Source organism: Salmo salar, chromosome ssa21 (assembly GCF_905237065.1).
Source record: "Salmo salar chromosome ssa21, Ssal_v3.1, whole genome shotgun sequence".
NCBI classification, from domain to species: domain Eukaryota; kingdom Metazoa; phylum Chordata; class Actinopteri; order Salmoniformes; family Salmonidae; genus Salmo; species Salmo salar.
In genome coordinates this window covers 336,522-353,232 of record NC_059462.1, presented here as the reverse complement: position 1 = coordinate 353,232, position 16,711 = coordinate 336,522, and the positions used below count along the sequence as shown (strand labels likewise).

Genomic DNA, 16,711 nt, shown 5'->3' with positions numbered 1-16,711 from the left:
TAGTATCGGTCCAGTACCGCAGCACTCAGAAGCACGAGCAAGAAATGGCTGATATGAAGGGACAGGGGAAAGAAACGAGCAACTAATGGCGAAAGCAGGAAAGGTAAACATTCTGCCAGCCGAGGAACAACGTTTGAAAACTGAACAAATAATAGCAATTGAAAACTTGACAATGAACGAGCAAACTCTTCAACAAAATCGTTTTCAACAGGAACAACTCAATTTAGCCAATACTAAATACAATGTAGTCCACTACAAACTAGATAAATCTGTTGAGTTATCTACAAACCGGAGCGCACAATTTGATAACACGCATGCAGTTTTGATGAACGTTACTCAAAGCTATAATGTTCTAGTCGTAATGCTGCAGGCCAAAGACAATCAGTTAATGAACACAATAACTAAGTTGGATGACAAATCAGCAGAACTCATTGAAGTCGCTGACCAAATGAATGATGACAGAACTCATGTGATGAAGATGGAAATATTGATTTCTACACACAATAACTAAGTTGGATGAGAAATCAGCAGAACTCATTGAAGTCGCTGACCAAATGAATGATGACAGAACTCATGTGATGAAGATGGAAATATTGATTTCTACGCAAGCGGAGGAAATCTCTTCACTAAATCTCTCGCGCCGTACTCAAGACCTCTACCTACAAACCATGACAGATAAGTATGAGGCCGAACCAAGCAAGTGTAACACTCATATGTCTAAAATCAGTACTCTAAGCGCCCAAGTGGACTATGCTACCCTTAAGTACAATCTGGAGGAATTCCAGAACGGTCACACGCTACAGCGTGTCTACCCAACTAAACAACCAGAGCTCTGTACTCAAAGGAGTGAAGACGAAAGAAGGTTTCAGACTTTGCCTCTCTCACGTGTCCCTCAGTCTTCTCCCCTTGGCCATTCGGCACAGAGTAATATGGTGCCTCTTCCCCGACAAAGCTTGGATTCTCCACTTGGGGTTTTGGCCGCCATTTCCCCACAGGATGAAGCCAACCTTAACCTCCCGCTTGGCACGGAACGCCTTGACAAACTCGTCAAAACCTTCCGCACCTTTGACCCCGTTCCAGGTAAGCCAAACGACACAGACGTTCCTAGCAGACACAGAGGACGCATTGGATGGCTACTCGAACGGGTTCTACGGGTTCTGACAGGCTTTACCTGTTAAAGCGAATGTCGAATAGAAACGTGACAAGGTTAATTTGTCTACAACAGCAACATGTGCAAAACGACTATGCTAAACTTGTCACAGCTTTGAAAATAGAATTCAGTGGTTCTGCGACTCGCACACAGCACAGCCCCTTGGCTAACACTGTCAAACAAGCTCGAAATGAACACCCACAAGCTTACTATAACAGGCTTCGTTCAGCTTGCTTTGGCCTACTCACTGAAACAGGAATGGAAGAGCTGTTACCATTCAAACAAATGTTTCTGTCGAACATATATCCCAACTTCGTTACCTACTTGGGCCTTACAGCCGACGTTGGCTTGCCAATCTTACAACTCAGAGCTTGCAAGCACAGATTTTGAGGCATCAAAAGTACGTAATGCTAAGAGCCCTGACATCTCGGTTTTGAAGTTTGACCAGGAGCACTAACTCCAGTTAGAGGGTACATTATCAGGTATTGAAGCGTTGAGAGATGACGCACAACAATGGATTCTAACACCCACCGCGGTCAAAATAATTAAAGTATGTCGCCATCGAAACGACTACCGCTACAACCGACCTAATCGCCATGTACCTGCACCCAACCCACACAAACTGTCAGAGCACAAGGGTACAATGATGATCAAAATGTAGACCAATGTTCTCAGGAAGTTCTACTATGTGGAGAACTAAAGCGAGAAAAACTTGAGAAAAGGGAAAAAGATAAGTCACTAGGACTAAACGTGGAATTGCCAGACAACAGGTCCGCTGGAATTAACACCCTTAACAAGGACGTTAACAATCAAATTACTCCCGCTCTCACTCGAGACCCTATCTAGGGCCCACTCGATCAAGAAACAGGTCCACAGGCTTTGTCTATAGACTCTGATACAAAGGTGGTGAAGAAAAAGGTCAAACACTTCGCAAGAGCCAATTCCACTCGAAACCCGATAAGTCAATCTGTTTTCACCATGAACACAAATGACATCACGTCATTGCAAACAACCACTCCACTTTGAGGGAAATATGCCCACAAAAAGCAACTCAGAAGCCATACCTGGAAACAGTCAGGGAGTACTGCTTAACCTGTGATGTGCTAATTGATTTGGGCTCGACAATGTTGCTCATCTCTCAATGATCTCGAAAGGGCTTGAAAGCCAGCTAAACGTTGGTTAAAAGTTGAATGATGCGACACTACACTTCGAGGTTTCACTCAGACTACCTCGCCTCTCACATTGAGATCCATGCTAAAACTACACTCCCAGGACGTATCGCTTGTTCACCCTGTGTATGTTACCAACCTTGAATCTGAACCCCTGCTACTTGGAGCAAAGTTGTTTTGTTTACTCCCACTGATGGATTGGAAAACCAACCAAGTACGGTCACAGGTCACAGTGCCGTCTCCACTGACCACAATGTCTTCTCCTAACACTAGTTGCAACACAGTCATCCACGAGGGGTATCTGTCGACAGCACCCCCTGAGGAAAAAACATTTTGAAACCTCTTGGCGCAAAATCCGACCCAAGGAGATATTACGATATCTCGTCACACTCAATCAGCAAACCTGATTGACCATTAATTTCATGATTTCGAGCAAGCAGGGTCTGTGAAGGAGCAACTTCCCTCCTCCTTGGAGTCGTGCAATACTGTATCTGAGACAGGATAAGTTTGTCTTTCGGACACTTCCGCAAGCACTGCGGTCGTCTCAGCAATAAAAGCGTCGACGGGCAGAGTGTACTCTGCCTCCGATACATTTTCCGCTTTGTGGGGGACTGACTATGGGTCGAGACTATGTACAACACTGTACGAGGCCGCCAAAGCAGAAAACAAATCCAGTTGTAAACTTCCCCATGAGAACAGAGAGGAGCGGACAGGCCCCTCGACAGGGATAACCTTAGAACACACCTAAGGTATCACTGAGGTGTACCACACTGGTCATAAAGGAAGTCCAGTGGACGTCCACCTCTAAAACAAATGGTAACAATAATCATTCCTTGCCAAGTGTAGTTTCAACTACAATGCAACTAGTAAAATGCTCTAATCATGTGTTCCGGTAGGATAACATTTCAGCATAAAATCAGTAGGATAACTGGTCCCCTTGAGTACCAGTACCAATTCCAGCACAGTCAGTCCAGCCACAATCAGTAAGAAGGTTAGAGACCAAACAAGTCAAATTGCTATTGATAACAGCGACAGAAGAGTCAGTAGCCACTCAGATTGCAACACGTGGAAGGAAATCTCCAAAACACTCTTCTGAGGGTTAACACACATGCCACTAATAAATACAACCCTTCATTCAGGAGGAAAGTTATTAGAAGTCATGAACCATGATCACACCGCGTATGACTGGTTCAGTGCTATAGAGAACTTCCGTCATGAAGTTAGCTCCTCCGTGGAAACATAGCTATGAAATACAGTCCTCCCATCTCCTGGCTAGCTGAAGAGGTCCATCAGCCACTCCTTGGGCTACAATACCTATTTTGCCAATTTGCCTGGACCCCTTTTATTGACGATACGGAGCCCCGCCGATCCATCAAGACTTGACTACCGACGTATTCCGCCCGAGGGTGTTTCTCAACAGGCTCCTCCGTCGCGACGTCCCCAGAATGCCCATCTGCTAGCCCCGGCCCGCTAGCTGTCTGAATCGCCATGTCTCCAGCATGCCAAACTACTCACTGGGCCCAATGATCACTCGGCTACGCATGCCTCTCCCTAATGTCAATATGCCTTGTCCATTGCTGTTTTGGTTAGTGATTGACTTATTTCACTGCAGAGCCTTCAGCCCTGCTCAATATGCCTCAGCTAAACATCTTGCCCCACCTCCCATACGAGGTGACCTCGCCTGGTTTAATTGATGTCTCTACAGACTAGAGGTCGACCGATTATGATTTTTCAACGCCGATACGATTTATTGGAGGACCAAAAAAAGCCAATAACGATTAATCGGACAATTTTTTTTTTTTTATGTATTTTTAATAATGACAATTACAACAATACTGAATGAACACGTAACTTAATATAATACATCAATAAAATCAATTTAGCCTCAAATAATGAAACATGTTCAATTTGGTTTAAATAATGCAAAAACAAAGTGTTGGAGAAGAAAGTAAAAGTGCCATGTAAAAAAGCTAACATTTAAGTTCCTTGCTCAGAACATGAGAACATATGAAAGCTGGTGGTTCCTTTTAACATGAGTCTTCAATATTCCCAGGTAAGAAGTTTTAGGTTGTAGTTATTATAGGAATTATAGGACTATTTCTCTCTATACCATTTGTATTTCATATACCTTTGACTATTGCATGTTCTTATAGGCACTTTAGTATTGCCAGTGTAACAGTATAGCTTCCCTCCCTCTCCTCGCCCCTACCTGGGCTCGAACCAGGAACACATCGACAACAGCCACCCTCGAACATCATTACCCACAAAAGGGGAACAACTACTTCAAGGTCTCAGAGCGAGTGACGTCACCAATTGAAATGCTTTTAGCGCGCACCCCGCTAACTAGCTAGCCATTTCACATCGGTTACACAAGCCTAATCTCTGGAGTTAATAGGCTTGAAGTCATAAACAGCTCAATGCTTGAAGCACAGCAAAGAGCTGCTGGCAAACGCACAAAAGTGCTGTTTGAATGAATGCTTACGAGACTGCTGCTGCCTACCACCGCTCAGTCAGACTGCTCTATCAAATCATAGACTTAATTATAACATAATAACACACAGAAATACGAGCCTTAGGTCATTAATATGGTCAAATCCAGAAACTGTCATTAAAAAAAATAAACGTTTATTATTTCAGTGAAATACGGAACCGTTCCTTATTTAATCTAACGGGTGGCAACCCTAAGTCTAAATATTGCACAACCTTCAATGTTATGTCATAATTATGTACAATTCTGGCAAATTAATTACGGTCTTTGTTAGGAATAAATGGTCTTCACACAGTTCGCAACGAGCCAGGCGGCCCAAACTGCTGCATATACCCTGACAGCTTGCACGGAATGCAAGAGAAGTGACACGATTTCCCTAGTTAAAAGAAATTCATGTTAGCGGGCAATATTAACTAAATATGCAGGTTTAAATATATATACATGTGTATTGATTTTAAAGAAAGGCATTGATGTTTATGGTTAGGAACACATTGGTGCAACGACAGTTAGCGCCCTAAGCTACACACCACGAATTAGGAACACACTAGATAGGACAGACAATGCCATGAAAGGGTCATTTTGCCAAGATCGTGGACGTGCAGTTGAAATCGGAAATTTACATACACCTTAGCCAAGTACATTTAAACTCAGTTTTTCACAAATCCTGACATTTTATCCTAGTAAAAGTTCCCTCTCTTAGGTCAGTTAAAATAAAGTGGTGATCCTAAGAATGTGAAATGTCAGAATAATAGTAGAGAGAATGATTTATTTCAGCTTTTATATCTTTCATCATATTACCAGTGGGTCAGAAGTTTACATACACTATTAGTATTTGGTAGCATTGCCATTCAATTGTTTAACTTGGGTCAAACGTTTCAGGTAGCCTTCCACAAGCTTCCCACAATAAGTTGGGTGAATTTTGGCCCATTCCTCCTGACAGAGCTGGTGTAACTGAGTCAGGTTTGTAGGCCTCCTTGCTCGCACACACTTTTTCAGTTCTGATGACAAATGTTCTATAGGAATGAGGTCAGGGCTTTGTGATGGCCACTCCAATACCTTGACTTTGTTGTCCTTAAGCCATTATTCCACAACTTTGGAAGTATGCTTGGGGTCATTATCCATTTGGAAGACCCATTTGAGACCAAGCTTTAAATTCCTGACTGATGTCTTGAAATGATGCTTCTATATATCAACATAATTTTACTTCCTCATGAAGCCATCTATTTTGTGAAGTGCACCAGTCTCTCCTGCAGCAAAGCACCCCACAACATGATGATGTCACCCCCGTGCTTCAAGGTTGGGATGGTATTCTTCGGCTTGCAAGCCTCCCCCTTTTTCCTCCAAACATAACTATGGTCATTATGGCCAAACGGTTCTATTTTTGTTTCATCAGACCAGAGGACATTTCTCCAAAAAGTATGATCTTTGTCCCTATGTGCAGTTGCAAATCACAGTCTGGCCTTTTTTATGGTGGTTTTGGAGCAGTGGTTTCTTCCTTGCTGAGCGGCCTTTCAGGTTCTGTTGATACAGAACTCGTTTTACTGTGGATATAGATACTTTTGTACTCGTTTCCTCCATCATCTTCACAGGGTCCTTTGCTCTTGTTCTGGGATTGATTCGCACCAAAGTACACTGCTCAAAAAAATAAAGGGAACACTTAAACAACACAATGTAACTCCAAGTCAATCACACTTCTGTGAAATCAAACTGTCCACTTAGGAAGCAACACTGATTGACAATAAACTTCACATGCTGTTGTGCAAATGGAATAGACAACAGGTGGAAATTATAGGCAATTAGCAAGACACCCCCAATAAAGGACCACTTCTCAGTTCCTATGCTTCCTGGCTGATGTTTTGGTCACTTTTGAATGCTGGCGGTGCTTTCACTCTAGTGGTAGCATGAGACGGAGTCTACAACCCACACAAGTGGCTCAGGTAGTGCAGCTCATCCAGGATGGCACATCAATGCAAGCTGTGGCAAGAAGGTTTGCTGTGTCTGTCAGCGTAGTGTCCAGAGCATGGAGGTGCTACCAGGAGACGTGGAGGAGGCCGTAGGAGGGCAACAACCCAGCAGCAGGACCGCTACCTCCGCCTTTGTGCATGGAGGAGCAGGAGGAGCACTGCCAGAGCCCTGCAAAATGACCTCCAGCAGGCCAGAAATGTGCATGTGTCTGCTCAAACGGTCAGAAACAGACTCCATGAGGGTGCTATGAGGGCCCGACGTCCACAGGTGGGGGTTGTGCTTACAGCCCAACACCGTGCAGGACGTTTGGCATTTGCCATAGAACACCAAGATTGGCAAATTCGCCACTGGCGCCCTGTGCTCTTCACAGATGAAAGCAGGTTCACACTGAGCACATGTGACAGACGTGACAGAGTCTGGAGACGCCATGGAGAACGTTCTGCTGCCTGCAACATCCTCCAGCATGACCGGTTTGGCGGTGGGTCAGTCATGGTGTGGGGTGGCATTTCTTTGGGGGCCGCACAGCCCTCCATGTGCTCGCCAGAGGTAGCCTGACTGCCATTAGGTACCGAGATGAGATTCTCAGACCCCTTGTGAGACCATATGCTGGTGCGGTTGGCCCTGGGTTCCTCCTAATGCAAGACAATGCTAGACCTCATGTGGCTGGAGTGTGTCAGCAGTTCCTGCAAGAGGAAGGCATTGATGCTATGGACTGGCCCGCCCGTTCCCCAGACCTGAATCCAATTGAGCACATCTGTGATCATGTCTCGCTCCATCCACCAACGCCACGTTGCACCCCAGACTGTCCAGGAGTTGGCGGATGCTTTAGTCCAGGTCTGGGAGGAGATCCCTCAGGAGACCATCCGCCACCTCATCAGGAGCATGCCCAGGCGTTGTAGGGAGGTCATACAGGCACGTGGAGGCCACACACACTAATGAGCCTCATTTTCACTTGTTTTACATCAAAGTTGGATCAGCCTGTAGTGTGGTTTTCCACTTCAATTTTGAGTGTGACTCCAAATCCAGACCTCCATGGGTTGATAAATTGGATTTCCATGAATTATTTTTGTGTGATTTTGTTGTCAGCACATTCAACTATGTAAAGAAAAAAGTATTTAATAAGATTATTTCATTCATTCAGATGTGTTATTTTAGTGTTCCCTTAATTTTTGGGGGGCATTCATCTCTAGGAGACAGAAAGTGTCTCCTTCCTGAGCAGTATGACAGCTGCGTGGTCCCATGGTGTTTATACTTGCGTACTATTGTTCGTACAGATGAACGTGGTACCTTCAGGCATTTGGATATTGCTCCCAAGGATGAACCAGATTTGTGGAGGTCTACAATTTTTTTTCTGTGAGGTCTAGGGTGATTTCTTTTGATTTTCCTATGATGTCAAGCAAAGAGGCACTGAGTTTGAAGGTAGGCCTTGAAATACATCCACAGGTACACCTCCAATTGACTCAAATGATGTCAATTAGACCATCAGTAGCTTCTAAAGCCATGGCATTTTCTGGAACGTTCCAAGCTGTTTAAAGGCACATTCAACTTAGTTTATGTAAACTTCTGGCCCACTGGAATTGTGATATAGTGAATTATAAGTGAAATAATCTGTAGTCTGAAACAATTGTTGGAAAAATTACTTGTGTCATGCACAAAGTAGATGTCCTAACCGACTTGCAAAAACTATAGTTTGTTAACCAGAAATTTGGGGAGTGGTTTAAAAACGAGTTTTAATGACTCCAACCTATGTGTATGTAAACTTCGACTTCAATTGTATATGGAATACAGTCCTATTAGATAATTAAGGTGTGATAACTCTGTTTTGTATACATCTTTTTTTATGCTTTCATTCCTTTTCGTTTCATTTTCTTTGACACTTATTAGGAAGTGATAGAGCCATAAAGAAGTTCCCCATACAACCATCAATTTTATGACCGGTTGTAAAATTTGTCTCTATTTTACAGCTATTTAAAGACAAGACTCTCGTTAATCTAACCACACTGTCCGATTTCAAAAAGGCTTTACAACGAAAGCAAAACATTCGATTATGTCAGCAGAGTACCAAGCCAGAAATAATCAGACACCCATTTTTCAAGCTAGCATATAATGTCACAAAAACCCAGAAGACAGCTAAATGCAGCACTAACCTTTGATGATCTTCATCAGATGACAACCCTAGGACATTATGTTATACAATACATGCATGTTTTGTTCAATCAAGTCCATATTTATATCAAAAACCAGCTTTTTACATTAGCATGTGACGTTCAGAACTAGCAAACTTCCGGCGAATTCACTAACAATTTACTAAATTACTCACGATAAACGTTCACAAAAAGCATAACAATTATTTTAAGAATTATAGATACAGAACTCCTCTATGCACTCGATATGTCCGATTTTAAAATAGCTTTTTGGTGAAAGCACATTTTGCAATATTCTAAGTACATAGCCCAGCCATCACGGGCTAGCTACTTAGACACCCGGCAAGTTTAGCACTCACCAATATCAGATTTACTATTATAAAAGTTTGATTACCTTTTGTTGTCTTCGTCAGAATGCACTCCCAGGACTGCTACTTCATTAACAAATGTTGGTTTGGTCCAAAATAATCCATCGTTATATCCGAATAGCGGCGTTTTGTTCGTGCGTCCCAGACACTATCCGAAATGGTAAATCGGGGTCGCGCGCATGGCGCATTTCATGACAAAAAAAATCTAAATATTCCATTACCGTACTTCGAAGCATGTCAACCGCTGTTTAAAATCCATTTTTTATGCCATTTTTCTCGTAAAAAAGCGATAATATTCCGACCGGGAATGTCCATTTAGCTAAACAGAGGAAAGAAAACAAAGCTTTCGGTCGACGCGGGCACGAGCCTGAGTCTCACAGTACTGTAACCAGCCACTACCCAAACGCGCTACTTTGTTTCAGCCAGAGCCTCCAAAGCCACGATTCAGCGTTTTGCCGCCTTCTGAGAACCTATGGCAGCCGTAGGAAGTGTCACAGGACAGCTAAGATCCTCACTCTTCAATAAACAGAGACAAGAAGAACGACACCTTGTCAGACAGGCCACTTCCTGCATGAAATCTTCTCAGGTTTTTGCCTGCCATATGAGTTCTGTTATACTCACAGACACCATTCAAACAGTTTTAGAAACTTTAGGGTGTTTTCTATCCAAAGCCAATAATTATATGCATATTCTAGTTACTGGGCAGGAGTAGTAACCAGATTAAATCGGGTACGTTTTTTATCCAGCCGTGTCAATACTGCCCCCTAGCCCTAACAGGTTAAGAAAATGACTAAAACTTAAATCAACTTAAGTTGATTAGGAATTAAAAAATGTTATGGTTGAGAGGGACTAGGCAAAAGTAATGGCAAATAAGTCTGGCTTTACAACCGATTGGCAAACGTACTGCAAATTGAGAAATTGTGACTAAACTGAATAAAAAGAAGAAACTACACTATGAAACAAAGATAATTGACAAAGAATGGTAGTAAAAGTCTTTGGTGCACCTTAAATGAAAATGTGGGCAAGAAGGCAAACTTTGCTTAATCATTCACTGAATCAGATTGCTCATTCGTCACAAAACCCACTTAAATTGCCAATTTCCTGAGCAAACTTAGGCATGACATGCCAGCAACAAACACTGACACTACACATCCAAGTATAACTGATTATAACAAATGATGAAAGACAAGCATTGTAATTGTGAATTCCATAAAGTGCGTTGGGATAATGTGGAAAAAAATTGTTGTCTATGAACAACGACAAGCCACCGGGAATGACAACATGGATGGAAAATGACTACGGATAATAGCGGACGATATTGCCACTCCTATTTGCCATATCCTCAATATAAGCCTACTATAAAGTGTGTGCCCTCAGGCCTGGAGGGAAGCAAAAGTAATTCTGCTACCCAAGAATAGCAGACCAATCGGCCTGTTACCAAATCTGGTAAAAAAATGGTGTTTGACCAGATACAATACTATTCTACAATAAACAAATTGACAACGCTTATAGGGAAGAAAAACAAGCACGGCACTGACACAAATAACTGATGATTGGCTGAGACAAATTGATGATTAAACGATTGTGGGAGCTGTTTTGTTAGACTTCAGTGCGGCTTTTGACATTATCGATTATAGTCTGCTGATGGAAAAACGTATGTGTTATGGCTTTACACCCCCTGCTATATTGTGGAGAAAGTTACCTGTCTAACAGTTCTTTAATGGAAGCGTCTCAAACATAATCTAGGTAGCGTCAGGAATTCCCCAGGGCAGCTGTCTAGGCCCCTTACTTTTTTCAATCTTTACCAATGACATGCCACTGACTTTGAGTAAAGTCAGTGTGTCTATGTATGCGGATGACTCAACACTATACACATAAGCTACTACAGAGACTGAAATGACTGCAACACTCAAATAGACATCGGGCCAATGCCAACGTTTTTAGCTAATATCGGCCGATTCCGACATGCTCACTGATATATCGTGCACTCAATCACAATGTTGCACTCAATCACACCAATACATGCAATGCAGATATTAAAAAACAAACATTTAAGTTTAAATGTTACAACAACCTAGCTATGTTTTTGTTAATTGGTGTAATTTAATACTGTTTGATTAGGGTCGCATATTATGCACATCTGCAAGCATAGTAGCAAAAGCTGGACAAATATTAGTTATATATTTTGTTTTAAAATGCTTTATACAGCAACTACGTACATAATTGGACATTAATAAAGGGGCATATTATTTTTTTATAAAACAATGGCCAGTTTCGTCTGAGTTTTATGTTTGTTTAAAAAAAAAGTGCATACAAGGCTGTCTGGTGTGCAAATTCGATTTGTTGTTTTAATATGGCCCGTGCGCTGATTAAGTTTGACACCCCTGACCTAGTCCTTGCCGATGACAAGCATACCCAAAACATGATGTAGTCACCACCATGCTTCAAAATATGAAGAGAGGTACTCAGTGATGTGTTGTTTTAATATGGCCCGTGCGCTGATTAAGTTTGACACCCCTGACCTAGTCCTTGCCGATGACAAGCATACACAAAACATGATGTAGTCACCACCATGCTTCAAAATATGAGTGGTACTCAGTGATGTGTTGTGTTTGCCCCAAACATAACACTTTCTATTCAGGACATAAAGTTAATTTCTTTGCCACATTTTTTTCAGATTTACTTTGCCACATTTTTTTCAGATTTACTTTAGTGCCTTATTGCAAACAGGATGCATTTTTATTCTGTACAGGCTTCCTTCTTTTCACTCTGTCATTTAGGTTAGTATTCTGGAGTAACTACAATGTTGATGATCCATCCTCAGTTTTCTATCACAGCCATTAAACTCTAACAGTTTTAAAGTCACCATTGGCCTCATGGTGAAATCCATGAGTGGTTTCCTTTCTCTCTGGATGCCTGTATCTTTGTAGTGACTGGGTATATTGATACATCATCCAAAGAGTAACTAATAACTTCCCCATGCTCAAAGGGATATTCAATGTCTGCTTTTCTTATTTTTACCCATCTACCAATAGGTGCCCTCCTTGGCGAGGCATTGGAAAACCTTATTGGTCTTTGTGGTTTAATCTGTGTTTGAAATTCTCTGCTCAACTCTGGGACCTTACAGATAATTGTGCTAAGCACTATTATTGCACATAGAGTGATTGCATGTACTTATGTGACTTTTTAGGCATATTTTTACTCCTGAACTTATTTGGGCTTGCCATAACAAAGGGGTTGAATAGTAATTGACTGAAGACTTTTCAGATTAACATTTTTAATTACATTTGTCAATATTTCTAAAAAAATAATTCCCCTTGACATTATGGGGTATTGTGTGTAGGCCAGTGACAAAATCTGAATTTAATCAATTTTAAATTAAGGCTGTAACAAAAGGTAGAAAAAGTAAAAGGGTTGTAAATACTTCCTGAAGGCACTGTACATATCCCAACCAGAAGCCATGGATTACAAGCAACATCCACACCGAGCTAAAGGCTAGAGCTGCCGCTTTCAAGGACCGGGACACTAATCCGGAGGCTTACAAAAAATCCCGCTACGCCCTCCGTCAAACCATCAAAAAGGCAAATCGTCAATACAGGACTAAGATCAAATCCGACAACACCGGCTCCGACACTTGTCGGATGTGACAGTGCATGCAAACTATCACAGATTAAAGGGAAACACAGCCGTGAGCTGTCCTGTGACGCGAGCATACCAGACGAGCTACACTGAACAAAAATATAAATGCATCATGTAAATTGTTGGTCCTGTGTGTCATGAGGTGAAATAAAACATTCCAGAAACATTCCATATGCACAAAAAGCTTATTTCGCTCATGTTGGTGCACAAATTTGTTTTCATCCCTGTTAGTGAGCATTTCTCCATTGCCAAGATAATCCATCCACCTGACAGGTGTGGCATATCAAGAAGATGATTAAAACAGCATGATCATTACACAGGTTCACCTTGTGCTGGGGACAATAAAAGGCCACTCTAAAAAGTACAGTTTTGTCACACAACACAATTCCACAGATGTCTCAAGTTGAGGGAGCGTGCAATTGGCATGCTGACTGCAGGAATTTCCACCACACCTGTGGCCAGAGAATTTAATGTTAATTCAAGCTAATCGGCGTGCTCGTCATCTTCACCAGGGTCTTGACCTGACTGCAGTTCGGAGTCGTAGCCAACTTCAGTTGGAAAATCACTTTAGATGGCCACTGGCACACTGGAGAAGTGTGCTCTTCACAGATGAATCTCGGTTTCAACTGAAACGGGCAGATAGCAGACGTGTGGGTGAGCGGTTTACTGATGTCAACATTGTAAACAAAGTCTAGGGACTCCAGCAATCTCCCTTGTACCATATATAGTGAAGTGTCCAGAAGAGAAATTTACTTTTTCTGAGCCAGAGCAATTCACACATCAACATCTTTGAAAATGCCAATAAACACAAAGCTCTAACGGAAATGCGAGTAGTTTACTGTCATTCCAGGTGCTGAAGTTGGCTTGCTAGCTAGGAAGTGAAATTAACTTTACTCAGCCTAGATAGTCACCACTCGTGAGAACAGACGACTAGACATTTTGCATAACAGAATTAATGACTGGTTGCGTCTGTGGCAACATGACTAAAAGAACCTGATTTTTTCCAGACTATTTCCTCTAGCAGAAGAATGAAAGTGTGAAATTACTTATCAAAATAATGGTTTTAGTAACATTTGAACTGAGTGTCGAGCCATGTGTCTGTGTTCGTTTAAGAAATTAAGCATAAGAGGCAGTGCACCAAAAATATATAGTAACGGGTAACGCTTTGCAACAGAAAACTATTGGACAATTCCATGTTAGTCTATCCTTGTTTCGCCTCCATTTGGTTCTTAGTATATACACTGGTGGTCACGTGACTGAAGTAGCTCAAATTTGTTAACTTCAAGCAGATGTTGTTGTGTTAGGGAGCGTTCAATTAACAGATGGAGGTTAATGGACTTGTGTGAGGCAGAAGGAGTGTGTGTTTGTGTGTGTCTATATAAAGAGGAAGAACAGACCGAGCAGAGCCCTCGTGTTGCTGGTCACATCAGATTAGAATGATGATTGCCTGCTTCTCGAATTCAATCTTCTTTGCACCCACAGCAACGGTAACACACATGCATCTCAGTTTGTACAGTTCTGGTGTTCTTACCTTTCCTGAGGCCGTTTTCATCAAAGCAAATTCCCTGCCTGCTCCCAGCAATGCTGCCTCCTCGTCAAACCCTGTAGCTTGAAAACACAAAAACACATTTTGATATGAGAAACACAGACGCACAAATTCACACACCAAAAAATATATTACAGAAATGCACACGTGGAGACTGGTGCATTGCAATCCCTGGAATGGAATGAATAGAAAGGTATGGTGGTTTGCATTTATTCCATTCATTACAATGAGTCCATCCTCTGATTCAGTGACAACAGTCTCCACCTAAAAACACACATGTGATTATGCCTCATGCCAATATTTGACAGAGTGAGATGGTGAAGTTTCCCTAGACACTGACCTTGGTTGAGTTTAGCATTTCCCCCGCTAATGGTTAAGGTTATGATTGGGGGAAGGGAAGCTGACCATAGATCTGTACCTAGAGGAAACTTCACCCGAGAGCATAGTCAGTATGACTCACTGATGATGTGAAGGTCTTTCTCCAGGTCAAACAGAGAGATGCCGCAGGCATGGAGACACTTCCTGGCCAGTTTCAGCTGAAGCTCCTTCTGCAGTGCTGGGTCTGTACTGGCCGCATAGATCCGCACCACAAACCCATCCTGAGGGAAACATGGCAACGGCTTATTTAGTTCCACATTGAAATATACCAAGTATAAAGGATTCAAATATTCTTGTGGTCATACAGAAGCTTGGACTCAATAAGTGGGGTTGCACAATTTCAGTAACTTCTTCTCAAAATGTCCAGGTTTTCCAGAAATCCTGGTTGGAAGATTCCTAGAATCAGGAGAGAAAAAGCAGGAAATCCAGAATCCGTCCACCCAGGATTTCTGGAATACCTGCGAATTTTAAGGAACATTACTGGAATTTTGAAAACCTAGTCCTGAGTAACACACATAAGAACACGCAAAGTCAGGCATCCCTGACATGCAAAGATATTTAGATATGACGATTTTGACAACCATGCACTGTGTGTGTTTGTGCATGGAGACACACCCCTAGCTAGCTAGCTATGGCATCAGGCCACAGCATACCAGTTGGGTTGGGCCCTGGCTTAGGTTTGTGCAATATTGTATGTTTTGAGAGCAACGCATGGCGGTTGCAGAGGGGAGAGAAATGTATGTGCTTGAGATTCTATTTCTATGAGCTCTCTCCCACTCTCTGCTCTGATAGTGTTGCAGGCTCGTGTCTATCTCCATTATTGCACTTCACTACTTATTCAAAATTATTTAATATGCCCATTAGTAAAAAAATAAAAATAACTCCCTATAGAATTATACTGTTATCATTTCACCTTCATTTAACCAGGTAGGCTAGTTGAGAACAAGTTCTCATTTACAACTGCGACCTGGCCAAGATAAAGCAAAGCAGTGCGACAGAAACAACAACAGAGTTACATGGAATAAACAAGCGTACAGTCAACACAATAGGAAAAAAAAGAAAGTCTATATACAGTGTGTGCAAATGGCATGAGGAGGTATGGCAATAAATAGGCCATTGTAGCAAAGTAACTACAATTTAGTAGATTAACACTGGAGTGATAGATGAGCAGATGATGGTGTGTAAGTAGTGACACTGGTGTGCAAAAGAGCAGCAAAGTAAATAAAAACAATATGGGGCTAAGGTAGGTAGATTGGATGGGCTATTTACAGATGGACTATGTACAGCTGCAGCGATCAGTTAGCTGCTCAGATAGCTGATGTTTAAAGTTAGTGAGGGAAATGTAAGTCTCCAGCTTCAGTGATTTTTTCAATTTGTTCCAGTCACTGGCAGCAGAGAACTGGAAGGAAAGGCGGCCAAACGAGGTGTTGGCTTTAGGGATGACCAGTGAGATACACCTGCTGGAGCGCGTGCTACGGGTGGGTGTTGTTATCGTGACCAGTGAGCTGAGATAAGGCGGGGCTTTACCTAGCATAGACTTGTAGATGACCTGGAGCCAGTGGGTATGGCGACGAATATGTAGCGAGGGCCAGCCGACTAGAGCATACAGGTCGCAGTGGTGGGTGGCATAAGGCGGTATAAAACAAACTTAGGGAGGAGGCTTCTGATGTTAACATGCATGAAACCAAGGCCTTTTCGATTACAGAAGTCAACAAATGAGAGTGCCTGGAGAAACGCAGGGCCTAGGTTAGCCTCCACATCACCCGAGGAACAGAGGAGGAGTAGGATGAGGGTACGGCTAAAGGCTAGCAAAACTGTCTGTCTGGTGCGTTGGGGACAGAGAATAAAAGGAGCAGATTTCTGA

At 42.3% G+C, this 16,711-nt stretch overlaps 1 protein-coding gene across 8 annotated transcripts in view; it reads right to left on the bottom strand.

Annotated features, from left to right (window-relative positions):
* The window catches only part of LOC106581613 (E3 ubiquitin-protein ligase MYCBP2), a 383,302-nt gene that overhangs the window by 253,085 nt on the left and 113,506 nt on the right, over positions 1 to 16,711 (bottom strand). For all 8 annotated transcript variants that reach the window (XM_045704972.1, XM_045704966.1, XM_045704969.1 and 5 more), the window contains 2 exons: positions 14,930 to 15,068; positions 14,455 to 14,531 (listed from right to left, as the gene is read on the bottom strand). In XM_045704972.1, coding sequence (XP_045560928.1) covers positions 14,455 to 14,531; positions 14,930 to 15,068 — 216 coding nt within the window. The remainder of the gene's footprint in view (positions 1 to 14,454; positions 14,532 to 14,929; positions 15,069 to 16,711) is intronic.